The sequence below is a fragment of the Accipiter gentilis genome, chromosome Z (genome assembly GCF_929443795.1).
Source record: "Accipiter gentilis chromosome Z, bAccGen1.1, whole genome shotgun sequence".
NCBI lineage: Eukaryota > Metazoa > Chordata > Aves > Accipitriformes > Accipitridae > Astur > Astur gentilis.
In genome coordinates, this window is record NC_064919.1 from 60,052,552 (window position 1) to 60,071,504 (window position 18,953).

An 18,953-nucleotide genomic window follows, 5' to 3' on the forward strand; every position below is an offset into this window, starting at 1 on the left:
TCCTGGACTGGAGCCACTTACTCATTTACATTTAAAAGTTAATTGCACTCAGTCAATGACACACCATCAACATGCATTTTCTCCTGGTTAAGTGTATACCCAAGGTACTGGTCCTGTGTTCCTTTTAAATAAGGGCACTGATAATTAAGTGTTAAACAGAAAATTACAGGTCTTTTAAGACTGCTTTAGAAATGTGCAGCTTACAGGGGGAAAGGTTTCCTCAAGTCCAGACAGGGTCTCTGTGTGCACTCGATGAGAAGAAATAGAAGAGCTTTGCATCCCTCTTTGCTTCCTTCCTTGGCATGACCAAGCTGCCCTTCTTCAGGCTTCAACTCCTGACCATGAGCACAGCCTTCAACCAGGGAAGGGGTGTCTGCTGCAGACCCCTATACTGACAGGTGCACTGTAGGAGCACTCACAGGGCTTACCTTCATTTCCTGATCCCAGTGCCATCTCAGTGCAATGCAACAGGTTAAGGGTTACCAGCACCACCAGCTGAAGTATCTGTCATGCCTTTCCCTTAAAAATCAAATGCAAGTGTGATAAGCAAACCCAGCAAATTAAGATGCAGATGTGAGATATGGCTCTACCTCTCCTGGCCAAAACAAAGCTATTTGATTTTTATTAGGGTTAATGCATAACCTCTTTGAATTTTATTAATTTTTAATCACTTCTCTCTAAATATCTTAATTTCCTTTCAATACTTAAAGGGGTCTTATAAGAAAGATGGGAGACTTCTTAGCAGGTCCAGTTGTGACAGGACAAAGGGTAATGGTTTTAAACTAAAAGAGGGTAGATTTAGACTAGATATAAGGAAGAAATTTTTTACAGTGAGGATGGTGAGACACTAGAACAAATTGCCCAGAAAGGTGGTAGAAGCTCCATCCCTGGAAACATTCAAGGTCAGGTTGGACGGGGCTCTGAGCAACCGGATATAGCTGAACATGTCCCTGCTTGTTACATGGGGGTTGAATTAGATGACCATTAAAGATCCCTTCCAACCCAAACCATTCTATGATTTACTAACAGAAATACTGACCAAGACTGTTGCATTCATACACTTTTTAGAGGTACAGGGGGGAAGGGTGGGAAAGAAGACTTATGAAGAGGAGGCAGTGACCGTCAGCCAAGTCATGAACACTCCTGGCATGCTCAGGCCCTGAAGAGAGCAGTCATCTTGGTTTTGTAATTGGGTCTTTCTCAGTTCCTCCTGGAGGAGGGATCTTCACAGGTCACTAGGGTATGCTGCATGAGCACAATGCCACAGACCCAGGCAGCTGCTGTTTTGGGGGGAGGGTGTCAATGCCTAGTTCACCCTCCCTTCCAGTATAGCCAGCATGATACTCTTTTCTGTGGTTCTTTTGTAGCTATCTGCCAAACTCCAAAGAACTATTTCAGGGTTAATTAAGTTTGGTTCAAAAGCTTACTGAATGTTGGCAGCAATGCTTTTGTCATTTCTGAGCCTATGAGTTGACAATTCTAATAAACAGTTTTATATCCTCATATTTCTAAGTATAGCTCTTTTGAGTCTACCAGAACTTAAATAAACCAAAACACACAGTTCTTAGCTATTCAGCCAAGCTTTGCGGTTTCTATGCACACCAAGTGCTTGCTATGAACTGGCTGTACAGAACTTAACGGAAGTTGGAGAACTGGGTCACTCTTGACTTCTGCACCATCATCTCATTTGGTCCACACCATCACAGCACAAGCAAGTTGGAATTCATAACATAAAATTTACTACGTGTTACCTCCATGTGTTCCTCAGCAGCTCTTGCTTCAAAGTATACTAATAAAATGTCAGCTCTTACTGAAACAAAGCAAGTAGCACCAGTCTTGACTCAAGGATCTTGTACAACTGCAGAAAAACAGAACCACAAAGCTTCCAAGTGCGCTATGAATTATAAACACAAGATATCTCTCTAGTGGTTCCATTCTCATCAGGACAGTTTAGGACAGTCTGGATTCTCTCACTGTGTTTTCAAACATCTGAACAGGTTCTGCAAATCATATTTAGTGTTTTGAACTGAAGCACAATCGCAGTACATGCAGTATTTCGCACATCTAATCTCAAAAGAGAAAAATTACTCTGACAGATAAGATTTTATTGACCAGTCTCATATTGCTCATAACAGATTAACATCTCTTCTGCACAGTGGAATTTTATTCTAGGAGTGACCAGCATTTAGTCTTACTTACTGCACTTGTGCTCTCGTTTCTAGAAACCATCGTCATTAGGCAAACAATCCAAACCACATGAATGGCTTTGACATTTATAAGCATGTTTGCTAATTAAAAAAAAATAAAAAGAGGAATGCAAAGTTAGTAATTTTCATTTATATTTCATCAGATTATTGCTATAAGTAGTGGCTTCCATCAAAACAGCCTTGAGTAATTCGCAGCCAATAAATTATCAACAACTAGATTTCTCTGCTGATCATCCCAAATGGTAATCTTCTTGTTACTGTCTTCACAAGTGTTACTGACTGTGACCCCAGAAATAATTTCAAAAGCAATGACTTTCTGGTAGTTCTCTGTTCCCTGTCATACTCCAGGTGTGAATGCACTGTAGCTTTCCATAGCTCTAAGATTGCTTTCCATGCCAGTCCAAAATAGTTTATTTTCTCTATTAGTATCAACATCCGAAAAACATTGTCATACAACTATGTCCAAAATACTTTATTTTCTCTAGTAGCATCAACATCCAAAAAACACTGTCATACAACTATGTCCAGACTTAACTGAAACAACTTCTCTCAATACTTTCCCATATGGAGAAAAACACTTTGGTTCCATTTTTGCCAAATATTACCACCTAGGGTCTGGAATTAAAATATGCATTACTTATAGTTAAACAGTCACTATCTTAAAAGTTTTTTTTAAAAAAAGTTAAAAAATAATTCTTATCTTAAATCACAGGATATAGCTCAAGATTACAGTTTTATGACTGTAGTCATATGACAGGAATCAACATCCAGTTAATCCAATGAAAACTCACACCAGGCTGAGTCAGAATCTCACGAACTGAAGAATGATATTCCTGAAATCCCTTCTATCATCATTGGTGTCAAACCTTGAAGCCCAACACTACAAGAAACCTAAGTGATGGATGAAGGGGAAAAGCTGATGACAAACTTTGGAGAGAGGAATCATTTGCATGTAGATGTGGGCCAAAAAGCTTGCTAACTTTGGTCAAGACTGACCTTTTTTTAAAAAAAAAAAAAAGTAAAATCCTTAAGACATGTTAGGTTTGGTACAAGAAGTATTTACATAAATGGAAAAAAATATTTACATAACAGGAAAAGAGAGAGAACATATATCACAGCAGTAGCCCAATCATTTAATGTTGTCAGACAACTGAAGAAAGTTTAGCCTGACAAAATACTTCATACAGAAATGAGCACCACAGAAATATTTCTCTCTTTTTAAATCATTAAAGCTCTATGTTGGAAGAACAACAGAACCAGAATCAGGTCTTAGAAAACTGCCATATAAACATAATTAAATCTCCTTGTGCCACTGTTGTCACACATCATAAAATAGTCTGATTATCTTTTGATGCTCTTTCACTCTTTTCAAGACTTCAGTTTCAGCTTGTGTTCATAACAAACAGTGCTTCTTTTGTTCTCTTCCATTTTTTTAGTTCCCTGGTTTTTTCCTTCACTGAAATACTTCACTCTTCACAAAATAACAGGAATTGTTACTTCCCAGTCTCTCCTTACTATGAGACTCTTCACAGCAGTACCTGAGTGTTTCGCAACTGAAGCCCACCTTCCAGTCAGTGGTAGCTAAGCTGGGAAATAAAACCGTTGAGACAGCAAAGGGTCACTATCATCCAGGAATCTGTAACTCTGGAAAGCGTGAAGCCTTCTACCTCATCACAAGCTCCCTTCCTACACCCCACATGTATCTTCATACATTCTTTGGTTCTTCATTCAATTCCAAGTTTTCCCTAGTTCTCTACCCAAATCCAGATCCCCTCCAAAAACATACGTATCCCATTTTCCCCCAATCTCATTGCCAAACCAAACTATCTCCCTGTCAAGCAAGACTTTAATCCACTCCCTTTTCCTCCTGCCATCTATTTCCTGGGCATCGCTCCATCTTTCACACCTGTTCTGGCTCCTCTCATTTTGACTCACATAAACCCAAATTGTTTCCCTCACACCTCACCAGCTACCACGCTGCACCAAACCAGTGGGGCAGCTTTAGCCCTGTTGTCATTCAGGTCCTACCACTGCTGCACCCACTTTACAAGTGGCAGGCACATCCCAACCTTCCTCCCCTGGCTCCTTGTCTTCTCGCACAGCTGCTTCTTGCACTTCACGGCTCTCTCGTCTCTGCTACCAAAGCCAGATTCTTCCTCCACACTGCCTGCACCCATCACGCAAGAGAAAGTACCTTCTCCCATTTCCAGTGGTTGAACCACCTCACCACTGAAGGAAACCAGTCACATCTAGGCTTGGCCAGTCTTCAATACGTAGTAAGTTCCCAAGTGTGCAGAAGTAAGGCTAACCTTGGTAAGGCTGAAGTGACTACCACAAGAAGAAGGGCTCCTGAAACGGGAGATGCAGCGCAACCTCCCTGAGAGGGTGCCTCGCCCACCTCACCTCGAAGCCACCACTATTTCAGGGGCACACTAGACCTCGGCCACGTACGCACACCTCCAGAGACGCCTGCAACGGCCCTGCCCAGCCAACTGCGCCCGCTCTCCAGCCCATCAGCTTGGAGATCTCCCAGCCGGGCGGCAAACACACTCGCACCGCCGCGGAGCCGGCTCACAACCAGCCGGCAGGATCTCCTCAGCCCGGCCTCCAGCGCCAGGGGTGGCCGGTTACCTCAGCGCCTCGAGGCGGCGTGACTAACAATGGCGTCGCCTCGCACCTCCTCCTCCTCCTCCTCACCCGCCAGGGCAGCTGGCAGGGCCCCAACGCGGAGCCGACCGCCAGCAGAGCGCCCCGAAGCGCTCCGGGTCGGTGGGCAAGGGGCGACGGGGCCGCCCCCTCCCTGACGGCCGCGGTAGGGCGGGAAGCGTCCTGGCCGCAGCGCAGCGGAGCGGGGCGGGGCGGGGCGGCGGAGGGGCGACGCCGGGCGGCCGAGGCGGCCGCCGCCGGGCGGGGCGCTCGGTACCGGGGGAGGCGGTGCCGCCGCAGCAGCGGCAGCCGCTGCCGCCGCGCCCACGGTACCCCCGGGGCGGCTGGGCTCAGCTCGGCCCGGCTCAGCCCTGCCCCGCGCCGCCACCGCCCAGGTGCGCGCCTCCTGGCGCAGGTGCTTAAATAGCGGCGCCGGCTGCGCTGCCGCAGTCCTTCGCACTGCGGCCAGGTAAGGGGCGGGCGCTAAGCGCCCTTCGCCGCCGACCCTTTCCCGCACCTGCTCCGCTCTGTCCGCCCCCGGGGCGGCCGCCGGGCCCCGAGGCCGCGCCGTGGTGCGCGGAGGCCGCCCCGCTGCGTGCCCCCATGGCGGGGCGCTTCCCCGGGCCCCCGGCACAGCTCCCGCCGCGGGTTGAAGAAAGCGACCGGGCGGGCGACTCCGGGGGTCGGGTCGAGGGCGGCGGGAAGCCGGGGGGCGCCTCCGGCGGGCAGGCTTTCTGTCGGGAGGCGGGCGCTGCTGGAGGGCGGCTCGTCCTCCGGCTGCCCCCAGTGAGGGGGCCGCGGCCGGCGGGTGGGTTTGTGCCGTGTCTTGCAGCGGCCGCCGGCGGCTCGGCCGCGGTCGTGGCCGTGTTTTTTACTCCCCTCAAGGGGTGCAGGCTGGGGCCTGTGGCCCTGCGTGTCGCCTACCCAGGGCGTGAGTGTCCTGGGGTAAGAAAAGCCTCTTTAACTCCTCCCTGGAGAGCCCACCGCTCCCCACACTGCTTCCCTGCAGTGACCTTTACGCCATCCCTGTGAGAGGACGGGATGTCTCTGAAGGGGCCTCTGCAAGTTATGCTGCTGACATGCAGTGCTCCCGTTGCTGCTGGTGGCCCACGGCCGGGAAGGCACTGGGGAGGAGGCTCTCGCTAGGGTGATGGGCTGGCCCTGTGCGGGCCAGGTGCTGCTCCTTCGCAGGGAGGTGATGGACAGGCTGCCCTGCCCCAGCCCTCGCTCCAGCGTGATGCATCCGACCTGTACGTTCAGGGCATGGTCCATTTCTGTTGAAGACCGGGCTGGTGCATGAGGAGGAGTATGCTGTGGGATGCAGCTTTTCCCAGATGGCGTAGAGCTTAATTGCTTGTCCATGAGTTGGCTGTGGTTTAATGCCCCAGGCCAACATCAAGAAACTGGGACAGGAAGGCTTTGGGGAGCTTTTGGAGTCCTACATCTTCCTGGTGGCCACTGTCGTCGTATCCTTTCCTCTCAAAGATCTGAATGTCTCTGCGTGTGTCTTTTGCTGCTCTGGGGTACTCAGCCCCATGGGGCAGACCTTCCCAGAATTTGCCAGAAATTGCTTTGTCTTGTGTTATTTGTCTGAACAAAGTCAGCTCTGGCTTTAACTGTGTCCATCTACCTTCCCCCAAGTCTCCTTGCAGGTACCTCAGAAAATAGGAGTTGCTTTGTCCCGGCTCATGTGTGCCACCAGTGCATCATGTGAAAAGCATCCCACCCACATACATGGGACACTTCAGAGCCCATTGTTTAATCTAGGTGCTGTCCTAGTTGCCTGCATGGCATCCAACCAGTAGGTTACCAAACTTTGCTTTGCAAGCTCCTCTCTGTGTCTAGACGCCCTTTTCGGGACCTTGCATCCAGCCATGGCATTGGGACTCTCTTCCCTGCCAAAGTAAGGGGGGAACATTTGCGGACCAGCTTTTACTCCAGCTGGTTTTCTCCTGTAGCCCACAGGGATAGAAGTTGACAGCTTCTTCATGGAGCGCAGTTCTGTCTGGCACAGGTCAGAATCCCTGACTCTGCCACTTTGTGGTGAGGAGGATCCCTGGCACATGTGTCTGGAGACTGGCAGGATTCAATGCCATCTTCTGGGAATTCCTACTGCAGCTGCTTTCCAGCACTTCTCCAGCCATTGACTTCTGCCCAACGCACAGTGGCTGTAAATAACAACATAGTGTTAACCCCTCTTATACTGTGAACTGACACAATCATTTTGTCAACCCATATGGGCAGCGTTTGTTTCAGTGGCATCTGCTCCCTGCTTAGGGATCTTTTTGCACAGCATGTAAATCTTGGAAGTCCTCCTCTGGGGTATCAGAGTTGTATGTTCTGTGAGGTGAGCACTATCAGGGACTAATTAGAGACTGCATACATGAGATCAAACTGGATATATTTGACATCTCAAAACTTGTAGTCTTAATGTTGCTTGAAAGTGGAAAACTGAATGTACATCCTGTGGGGCCTTTCCCCCAAGGTCTTCACAGAAGTGATTAAAAACACCATGAGGAGGGAAGAATGTCGGGATGAAAGTGGCAAACTCCAATTTACTTTAACCATCTGTGCTCATGTATGGGTGCTTCTGCTGAATGTCAAGAGTGCAATCCAGTGGTGAAACTGTGATATGATAACAGAAAATGGCACAGGTACAGAGGCAGATGTGAATGGAGGAGAAAATTAGATACAGAGAGTGAGAGGAAGTGGAGAGCCATTCATGTTTTGACATGGAAGTTAAACTGAATGAGGTTGAGAGGACTTTTCCTTCCAGGTAGCTTGTCCTATCAGGAGTCATGGTTTAACTGGAAACTAGGGAAGAAAAAAAAAATTTTTTAAATTAAAAAAAAAAAAAAAAAAATCACACAATGGCAGTGGCAACTTCCCAGTAGCAATTAAAAAACTGGAAGTATGGGTGAAAACACTTAAATGGAAAACTCTTGAAAAGGATGGCTTGTGACTTCTAATGAGGTTTCCATTGTGGACTACAACTGACAGGGTATTGTAGTTCTTGAAATAACAATACAGACTAGACCTGATCCTTCTGCATGAAATGATTGGGTGCTTTTGCAAGTGAAAGAGCAGGAATGGGGCCTACTCTGGGAAACATAAAACGGAGGGACAGCAGTGTTTTAATTCTTCCAATACTTCTCTCTTTTAATCCTCAGTTCCTGTATTCATATGACTGCATGGGGCTATCAAATTTCATATGAGTAAGGGGGAGTAAATTTATAGCCCTGGTGTTTGCAGTGGAAATCTTGGACAACATGGACTCTGAAGGTTCAAACAGAAAGCAAGAAGTCCCAGTTTCATCATTAAAACTTGTATTTTAAAATCCTTGGAGTTGTCCATTAATGTGAAAGTTGCAAAAGAAGTGTTACACAGAAAAATTACAAGAAACGGTGATGTTACTTCCTGTTCTGTATACCTGGCATGAGCCAGACTTACAAAAGGGTAAAGCAGTATATCAAGTTAAGCTTATAACCAGACTTCCTTTACAAGCTATGTTTCCAGCTCCCTCTTCCCTCACGCTTAAGTGCCTCCACACTACTGGATTTTGTTCTAGCAGTTTCTGACCTAGTATTTCCATGTCTGCTCTCAGACTTGGGGTCAATATGAAGGGAAAATTCTTTTATTTCAAGATGCCTGTGGAGATATCAGATGGAAATATTTCAAGCACATAGCCAATATAAGGCTTGCTTCTTTCTTAAAATAGTTTTTCTTGAAACACAAGAAATAAAGCTTAATCTTGCACTGGGTTTTCTATTAAAATTTGGTGGTAGCGTGAATGAAAATTAGTCCTCCCTTGGATTTTGCAGCATAAAATCTGTGGCTTTCATCTTCAAAGCCACAACAGACTGTTCTGAATGTTCTTTCTTTTGTGGCCTGAAGGAATTAAGAAAATATGCACATGCTTCATTTCTAATGTGTGTTTTAACTTAATCTCATAACAAGAAGATTGGTGGAAAAGAAGCAGGCGCTGTGTTGGAGTAATGAGAACAAATCTCTAGATTTTTCTTTTTAAGGGCTGTTTGAATTCTTTTTCCTCACATTATTTCCTTTTGTCCTAATTTACTTGTACTTATTTCCATGTTTTCTTCCCTAGAAGGAACTGCGAAGAAAGGATTCGGAGTTCTCTCTAATTATAGTGTATTGCTGTTACAATGGTTAATGTGCCTCAGCAGAAAAATATCTCAAGACAGTTGTATCTGAAACAGGGCTTTTCTGGTTGGTTGGGGGTTTTTTCTATTTCAGAGGCCCTTTTCTCGGTTTTGTGGATTTATTGGTAGGTCAGTAAATCTGAGCCACCTCAGATCAATTGTGAAAATGGGAAACATTTCTAAACATGAAGGAGCATATGCAATTACGAGAAACAATTTTATTAACTTAGGAAAGACCGGCGAAATCAAGGAAGGAGTGATCAACCTAATCCATTTTCTCTGTTCAGAAGCAGAGCCCCCAAACTGACTCCAGCTCATGCAGGATTAAAATTGTGGCTGGCTAAAGGTCTTCAGTTTGAAATCTATCAGAATTTCTTTAATTTCTTTTTTTGTGACATACTGTCCTGTCTTTAGTGCTCTCTATAACCGTTTTTTCTTTTTTTCCAGAGTGAAGCTTTGACTCTTCTGCCAAGGGACCCTCAGTTAGCAGTTTTTCAAAGCAGTCTTAGTTGAGGGATAGACTGAATTCAGAACAGCAAAGAAACGCTTAGCAGACATAGTTTACAAATTAACTGACCACAGTAATGGGATGCATTAAGGAGGGTCCCCCTCAGTTTTGCTATTCAAGATAGCGAGCTGGGAGACTTCACTTCCTGCAGTGGCTTTCTTGCTGTGTGGTACAGCCTGTTTCCTTGCCCATCAAGTCTCATGCTTATTGGGCCTTCTACCTGCATGCCGCTCTCTGCCTTCTTCTGTGCTGCTGGGGGTCTGGTTTGATGTTCAGCAGTAAAGCATTTAATAACTTCATCATTCGTGTATCTGCTCAGCCGACTTTTTAATTGGGCCCTACTCTTACAAGTGGCTAAGTAAAGTGACTTGATAGATTGCCTTGCATCGCAGACAGATAACTATGTCTTTGAGTGACTAGTGGGTTTTATGGTTGTGTTTTGTTTTCATCCCAGCGGGGCACTGCAGTTACTGGGGAGTGACGTGAAGCTTGTTGTGGCTGACACGTGTCCAACAGTTTGCTTCCAGAAATGACATAATACTTTGTTTTACTTGTGGAATAACTTTTTAAGGCATATGTAAGGAGGTGTCAATCTAACTTGACTTTTAGCTCCCAGTCATCTGAATTAGTAGCAGGGCAGTAGAAACTGGTAGAGGAAAGGCTGAAGATTAACTAACAAACAGTAGTAACAAGCCCATTCCCTGCTGCCATCTGTGACAAACTCCTCCAGTCCCTATATATCCTTCCTGATACATCCAAGCTGTAAAAGTTGTCTGTCATGGGAGACTGCCGGTGAGGGGAAGAGAGCAGTGTTAAAACACTGTAATATGAGCATGCTGAAGTACTTCCTACACTTGGTAGGGGACAGCTTTCTCATGATAAGTCCAGACTTACTATTTTCCATAGTCTGAAATTCCCCTGGGTTTCAGGTTGGCTTTTGATGGATAGTAGCCACTTGGACCAAAATCTCTGTGATTGCTAGTCACCGTGGTATGGAGTACAGGTGTCCATCTGAGGCCTGTAGGCCAGAGTGTCAGAGCAGCACAAACTTCCTTGTGGGTAATGGTAGAAATTATTTTTTTTTTCCTAGAGCTCACTGAGTGGTACTCCCCACCCCTGTTTGTCCACATCCAGCAGATTTGTCATCCATACTACCATATGGATTGTTATTGGCCTCAGCACTACCTTCTGTCTTCTTCTGTTTTACTTCTGAATCTGGACTCCTGTGGGCTCAGAAGCCTTCTGGGAGACATGTTTTATATTTCTTTTTAAAGCTTGCTTGGAGCATAGACAAAGGATTCAGGAGTAGGGGAGGTTGAAAGGAAGTGTGGGAGCAGTCTGCTTACCAACTCTAACTATGGAATTGGTGAGACTTGAAGTACACAGTCTTTAGTATGGCTTTTTTCTTTTTTTTTCTTTTCAGAACGGAACCAAAAATATTCTGTGTACTTGCTCTTGCAGCAGTGTAGGACAGGAAGCTGATTTAAGGAGAGAAACAGAAAAGTCTTTATTGCTTGTGGAAGGAGAAGCAAGATTTATATACTTCAAAAAGGTATGTATTAGATTTATTTTGTAAGAAGTCCAGTAGTCATCAATACTCATTTGCATTAAGGTTCTTTTTCCCAAGAGCTGTCACTTCCTGTCATTCACTACAGAAATTTCCCCTAGCTTTCTGTTTTCAAGGGGAAGGCTAGCCTGTCCTTGTTCCCAAGATTCAGCCTTTGAAAATAATATCCCCTTAATCATAAGACCATGTATCTAAAGAAACAATTCATTTAGCTCTGCAACAGCAATTACAGGTGTTTTCAGTCTAACTGTAAAGCAAGTTCTGTCTTTTCATTGGCATTCAACAGCAGCAAACTTGATTAGGCCCTTTCATTCATAATGGAGGTACTACAAAACAGAAAATACACCAGGAATATACAATATAGGCTGAGTAGCAAATGCAGAAGCAAATGTTATAAAGTAGCTAGTCGCACTGGGGTTTTTTTCCTCTTTTGATTTGTGTATTTTCATGTTCACAGATCTACTGTAGTTTTCTGCCACTTAATGCTAACAGGGGAAAAAAAAAAACCAAACCCACAACTCATCTGCTTGAGGAGATTCGGTTGTAATGTATCCAGTGGCTGTTCCTGCACCAGGAGGTGAAGGAAATAATGGACAACATGGGAAACTTATTTTTTTCCTTTTTGTTTTTGGAGCTGTGTTGCTCTGCGCTGGATTCCTGCTTTCAGTCTTTATTCTCCAGTCGTGCCCATCTGGAACCTTCAGTGACTGTAATGAGGTCCTCAAGGCTGCGGGGCCGGTGCTTGCTGTAACTGGACTGGTTTGTGTTTTACTGGCACGATCAAGGGCAAGGCTGTATATAAGACAAAGACAATTGCAAAATGAGCAGGTGTACAGCCTTATTTTTTGTCGTGGTAGCTGTCAGTTTGCCCAGTTTCTTATATTTGGATTCCTGTTTTTAACTAGTGGAATGCTAATTAGCATCCTGGGCATTTGGGTTCCTGGCTGCAGCCCCAGCTGGCACAGCATACAGCTCAACCACACCGGCAGTTCTGATGTGGACCTCCAGGGCTGTGGATTCCTGTCACTTCAAATCATGGGACCTTTGATTGTGCTCACTGGGTTGTGTTTCTTCGTGATAGCTCATGTTAAAAAGAAACAAAACTTAAATCTCAACCAAGAATCTGGCGAAAGTGAAGAACATCCTGAGAGCCCTGAATCTTTTCAGGTTACAGTAGGTGGGTAAATAATGTGTGAACTTTACATTTGAGAGTTCGTAGGGATTTTTTTTCCCTTCATGATTTATCTCTGAATATTACTCACTTGAGCTCTAAGCATGTCACTTCTGGCATGTCAAACCAGCCAAAACAGAATAATGTTGCTTTGCCTTGTATGTTTACTGCATGGTCAGTTCAGTTACCTTTCTCTCAAAGACAACACCTCTCCTTTGGTGTAAAAAGAAAGGTCTGACTGTCTGTGCAAAAGAAGCCACATCATCTGACACAAATGAGTCCGAGCCCACTTCCTTTCACCAAGGGTGTAGCTGACACTGCAAATCACAGGTCTAATGACTTCTGTGACTATATTTAAGATTTATTTTAGCCTTGAGCTCTGACCCCTTAAAGAATCCGATTCATAAGCAGTGTATTGTTTGGGGTTTTTTTTGTCATGGCCACATCTTCCATCAGTCAGAGATGTAATTGCAAGATGCTTCTGTTAATTGCACAGTATTTGAGTAAATGTGGTATGTTAGCAGGGAATGCTCCCCTGCATATAGGACTGCTTTTAATACCCTGTGAATACATTCTGTGCATAGATTACGCGGGTAACTTTCTAGCTCTCAGAAAGGATTAATGAGTCAATTGTAGTATTGGTTGACTGTCATCTGACTGACTGGACTTGAAATCCATTATGCAAAACTTTTTTTCCTTCTGCCTGTCAAACCAGTGTATAGACCTGTAACCTGGTGACCCTCAGAAAACGTGAGGGTTTAAAGTTAGTTTTCCAGCCACCAGGGTAAATCCAAGGGTCATAAAAAGGAATTCAGATAGTCTTTAAAGGCAAGAAAGCAAAATTAGTGGATTCCTTTTATACTTCCATCAAGAAAAGTAAAACTGAAAGGCTGAAGGCTGAGGTCTGGTTAGCATAGTGACATTCTGGAACACTGGTGACTCAGCTAAAAAACACCCCCCCACACCTCACTCAACATTTTTGATGGTCCCTGACCTGTCTCTGCACACAAACTTTGAAGGAAGAAAGGTGCCAGGCAGCTGTGAATGTTTATATAAATTATGCAAGCTTGGTGACTGATACAAACTTTCTGTTTAAAAAAAAATAAAAAAATTGAAACTCCTCAATTGCAAAATTGAAATTGGCAGATATGCTGCACTTAGTACTGGATACACCCAATAATGAATTACGTATCAATAGTGTCGTGGTACTAATGTTAGTAGTGCGCCTTCAGCTACAAGTAATTTAGTAGGCAAACTGTCAAGGCACACAAAACCAATCATCAGAACCATTAACGACTTGAATACTTTTATTGTAACACTGCAGTACATGTGGATAAACTTAAACTGCCCTATTTTAGATATGTGAGGAAAACTGAATACTTGCTTACCCTTAAAGTAAGCCAACAGTAACTGTGTACAGTTTTTGAAGACAGCTGACAGTAAAGAGGTTTGTGTCTTGGCTAGATGGAACATGCCCCTTGCACAGCTGTATTTTCTAAATTAAATCTTCCATTTATGAATATGCTGCATCTTTATTTTGGGATAATTTGGGTTTTGAACTTAACTCCAATGTACTTTAACAGCCCAGAATATAACAGTTCTGTATGTGGTATCATTGCATTTTATCTTAAAAGGTAGACAAGTACAAATACTGTAATTCCAAGGACAGGAAATGTTCTAGGATACGGTTAGAATAAACAGTGGTGCTCAATTTTTCAGAGGTAGTAATTGGTGTGGTTTTTTCCTAGGTGATGCTGTAATGGTATTCCCACCTCCACCACCTCCTTATTTTGCGGACGCTGTGTCACCAACTGTGACACATTGTCTTATGTCAAGTGGTTTCCCTACAAGTGAAAACCCTCCACCATACCACTCTATCTTCAGTGATGGGTAAGACTGTTTTCTTCTTTGGCTTTGGAAATCTGAGCTATTTCTCAACATATCCAAGGCAATGTTCTTAAATAATCACTGTGAATTAACTCTCTACTAGGCACTACAAAGTTTTCTAGTGCATCACTCGACTAACTTTGGATACCTTACTTGAAATGGCATTAAAATATCCTAGTGTAAAAGGGGAATCACAAACCATGGAGTGTCCTTCATGAAGCTTTAATTCTTACCAGTTTATTATGACTAAAAAGAACTTCTGAAGTGAAAACAAAGCTTTAAATCCATTGCCTTATTAAATATACTTGGATTTCTTCCACAGATTGTCCAAGAGAAAGTGCCCCTGACAGCAGTGCCCCAGTAGCTTGATATCTACACTGCTAGATTTTAGGAAGCCTCTGTAGAATCAATGCATCGAGCCCTTCATGACAGCTGTCCCCAGGCCCTGTGACCCTGGGAATGCCATGTTAGTGTATTCTGTTCTCCCTGTGACCCTTATCTCACTGCTTTGAGGAAGTGAGACCTGCCTGTGCTGGTCTGCCTTGTTGCTGCTGTGGCAGTGTGTTGAGATAAAAGGATACCTTGATACTGCAGGAGTAGAGCAGGAGGCTCCAGGGAGCTTAAAAGGGAGGTTGCAGTGCCAACTTCATCTCAAGATGTTGTACCTTACCCATGCAGCTACCCTTCTATACACTGAGTACAACTGATTTGCTAGATGCTGCCATCACCAAGCTCGGGGAGCAAGAGCTGCCAACTGACTGAAGAGTTGTCTGCACCACAAGAACTTGCAGGTTCATTTATTCCCTGTGTGTTACTGCCAGTAGGCTGCTAACTTGAGGGTGAAAGAGGTCACTGCAAGGGCCACATACTAGGATCCAGAGCTAGGTCTGGCCAGGAGAGCTAGATGACACATGCCTAGAACTCCCCAACTTACTTTCAGGCCCTTAATGATCCAGAATTGACTTGGCTTTACCTTTTGGAAGGTCCTATGCCAGCTTGGTTTTGATCTGTGAGTCAGTAGGTGGTGTGGGACTTTTTCATTGAATTACTTTTGTTTACAAGACTGTACCTGCAGCATTCTAAGCACCATCACTGCAGCAAGAGCCCCAGTCTGCCTGGTTGCATCCAATTGTAGTAGTTGTTGGGCCATTGCTTTAATAGCTTTCCACTATACTCCAGACTTCTCTGCTCACATGAGGCAGTGCATTCTGTGACCAGCTGTACCAGCTGTGTGCCTGATGTCGGTACTTCTTCAAAACTCTAGTGCTAATCTTTCTTTTGAAGCAAGCAAGCACAAACCCTCTTCCTGCCCAAGGACCTAAATGCTGCAGGAGGAAGATACTTGTGTTGGCAATGGTGCTTATTCTTATTACCATGCTGTGTGCAGCCATGGCTGTGGCTTTTTAGTCATCTTTTGAAGTATACCTGGTAAATTCTTGAGGCTCAGCCACACTGTGTGACACACTGTTCTCTAGTCAGTCATCAGCAGCTCCTCATACTGTCTTCCATTCCCTAGTGCCTTCCTCTAAACATTTTCTCCCCATCTTTGTTGGAGACAGCAGATGCCTTTTTCTGTTGCTATTACCACAAGCCAGACTGTCCTTCTGCCTTTTCTCAAAATATTTTTTTTTAACATGGAATAAACACCTCTCTATTGAAAACCCTACTCAGTCTTTCTTGTTACTAGTGCAACACTCTCTAGTGCACAGTGGGACTGGCCCCCAAACAAAAAAATTACATGCACATACCATGTGGAAAGGGAGATGCTCAGTGTTTGGTTCCCACTGACTGAGGTCCAGCTTGAGGTTGATGACTTGTGCTGAAGGATGCAATGCCTAATAAACCCTAGCTACGCACATAATTAATTTAGTCTGCTGTTTTTCCACTTAAATTGTTTCAGAGAGAGTACTTTTTGTACAAAGCTGATGAGAATCCATTGATTACTCAGCGCCCTAAACACCTGCCAGTTCAGGATGACAAGGGTAGGTGTGGGGATGAGAAGGATATCAGGGTTGATCAAGCAAAAGTGCCTTCCAGAGAGCAGTGGCTCTCATGACCAGGCACAAAGTGTTGTGTGAAGAAACATTTTATTAAGTATAAAAGTCTTTGCCTGTTCTCAGATTGCAAGTCAAATATATCAGCTCTCAGAACCATACTACTGCAGTCAAAGGGTACCCAGAGCAAGCAGGAGAGAAAATAAACTCCTGCTGCTAAAAGAAGGAATTTTCATGAAGTGTCTGTGTTCTTATTGGGCTTGGTGAAGGCGTCCACAGCTGGAAGGTGTTTCATACCAGCTGCTGTTAGTCCTGCAGTTAGGCACCACACTGAGCCTGTCTGTGCTACAGTTCCAGCATGTTCTGTAACTCGCTTCTGGCATGTACATCCCAGACGTACGTACAAAGCAAGTAGATGTGTGGAGAAGTGGCTTGCCCTGAGTGTGAACCTGGACCTCTGGTAACCCTCAGGCAGCCAATTCAAGTATGGTCTAAGGGCACCCTCAAAAAACATTTCAGTTTAAATACATATAGAAGACCAGGCTGGAGTGGATAACTGGGAGAAATACGGGAACATACATGTTCTGCTGTAGCCTTACAAGCAGCTGAGAGACAGAGTGACACTTGTACCACCTATCTGTAAAAGTACAATGCACAAAACTGAGGGCCACAAGTCCTCTTTATCCTGTAATTTCAGGCCCTGAGTGGGCTGCCTGCCCATTTGCTTGGTAAAATGTGTGGATTATCAAAAGGTGTGAAAGAATGCAAGCCATACATCCTGCACTGAAAAAGGAAAAACAAAGGGCAGTGGGCGAATGGCAAAAAAGCTAGTTCCTCAGACTTCTTGTGGGCTCTCCCTGCTGATGCACATACCAGGTGACCCCTCTTTCCTTCACCCGTTCTCCTACAAAATCTCCTGCAGCTGGATCAACTGCCTCAACCCACGAATGTCCATTTCTGGCGCTCTGAACTTTGTGTGTGATTCCATCAGCTTAATCATCGTCAATTGCCTGTCTTGACTTCTCTGTCTTGTGAACATATGTACGCAAAGAGGCAGTTTGTAGCCCAGCTTGTTGGGACAGTTTCTAGTGGAGTGGATGAAACATTGCAGTCTTGGATGCCGAAACCCTGACATCCTGCTTTGGTGTTCTGCGGCTGGGGTTGTTCTAGCTGTTGCCCCTCTGTGCTCCGTAAGGTCTGCACAGAGACCCTGTGAGTAGATACCACCTCTGGGTATTTCACTCAATCATGCTTGCCCAAGTCTCAGCACTTGGTAGCAGCCATGGCATCCTGACTAGTGCAAATCGGTTCCCAAGCCCTTTCATGGAGGAGAAGCAGTGGCCTTGTTCCTCCTAACGTAGCGCCATGGTTGAAGATCCCAAAGCTGGAAGGGAATACCCACTTCATACATGGGTGGTTACTAGGCAAATGTGATTTGCCTCTTTAGTCCATTGCTTCATGTTTTGTCAGGAGGTGCTGTGGTGGAAGCTGTGCTGGATGAGAGCGCTTGTAGGAAGCTGAGCCATGGTGATCCCAGAAGTGGTTGCTTTTTTCCTGCAGTCTATTACATAGCACTTCAGCATTTGTCTTATAGTATGTTCTCTTCTCTATCCTTTAAACACACACCCTCACATGCCAGTAACAGCACTGAAGATGAGGTGACTGTGCTCTGTATTCCTGCTCCTTATGCAGTATTGGTGCAGGTACAGATGTATGCAAAAAGGCAAGAGTCAGCTCTGGGAGTGAGTCATGGGGAACGAGTTCTTCCCTTTCCTTGGGAAGCAGCTGAAGCAATATGTTGAGGGTGAACTCCAGGGCGAGATAAGCAGGGTACCAGAACCATGTGGGTGCAACCGATTGGGATCCAGTTATGATGGTCAGAGGAGGGCAGTGAATACTTGGCTACCATCCTTGACTGTCACTGGGAACTTAGCAGTCTGGTCATGTCCAGTCACTTCTGCTTCTCCAGCTCTGAGCTGGAATGCTGCTTCTTATGTCTGTCATGGGTTGCTGGAAAGCCTAATAAAAGTTTCAAATTGCATTTCATGTAAGATCTCAAATGGCTAAGGATTGTGATTTTTGTGAGGCAATTCTAAGTCTAGGGACTGTCTTTCTTAAGGGAAGGGAACAGTGTGTATGTGATAGACTACAAAAGGGAAGATACATTAGGAACCAAAGATCATAAGAAGATTTAGTAAGATTGTGAGATAGCCCTGCCAGAAGCAGCTAATACCCATAAGCCAGACTGTGGCTGGTGATGTGAAAGGTTAGAAGGGAGGTTGTTTGCCCTTCCCCTCTGAAGTAATAGAATTTTCATATGAGTCATAACGTAGCCCACAGAATGAAATCCTAATGCTTATGCAAGTTCTTTGCTTCAGGGATTTTTAGGGAGCGTGTGCATACATGTGTGTTTATGTAAGTCAAGTGGAATTTCACTCACAGTAGAGAAATGAATTATGCTAATATGCTGGTTTGTGTTTTATAGAGCACAGCTTGCAGATGATGGAAGAACAGTTGCTGTTAGAGACTATGAAACCGTATATACAATTTCTGGAAGCAGCTCACCGTCAGATATTTTACCAATGCTATACCTCTCCTCTGAATCGCCTCCACAATATGAAGAAAAAGCATCAATAACAAATAATGAATATTCTCCATCTTCTTCTTCATCTTCTTCATCTATTTCCTTAGCCACATCTGACACCAGCTCATAGAGGACTGTCAGTTAGACTTCATTTTTAAATTAAATTGTACACCTAGATTTACAATTTTTGAATTTATTTACATTTTGTAATAAAAGCAATAACATT

General features: G+C 44.6%; 1 protein-coding gene across 1 annotated transcript; it reads left to right on the forward strand.

Moving 5' to 3' along the window:
- The first annotated feature begins 5,195 nt into the window (after positions 1-5,195).
- TMEM171 (transmembrane protein 171) lies at positions 5,196-18,953 on the forward strand. Its single transcript, XM_049795149.1, has 5 exons — positions 5,196-5,322; positions 10,948-11,076; positions 11,549-12,268; positions 14,011-14,152; positions 18,629-18,953. The coding sequence occupies exons 3-5, from the start codon at positions 11,638-11,640 to the stop codon at positions 18,855-18,857; spliced, it is 1,002 nt and encodes a 333-aa protein (XP_049651106.1). The 5' UTR covers positions 5,196-5,322; positions 10,948-11,076; positions 11,549-11,637; the 3' UTR covers positions 18,858-18,953.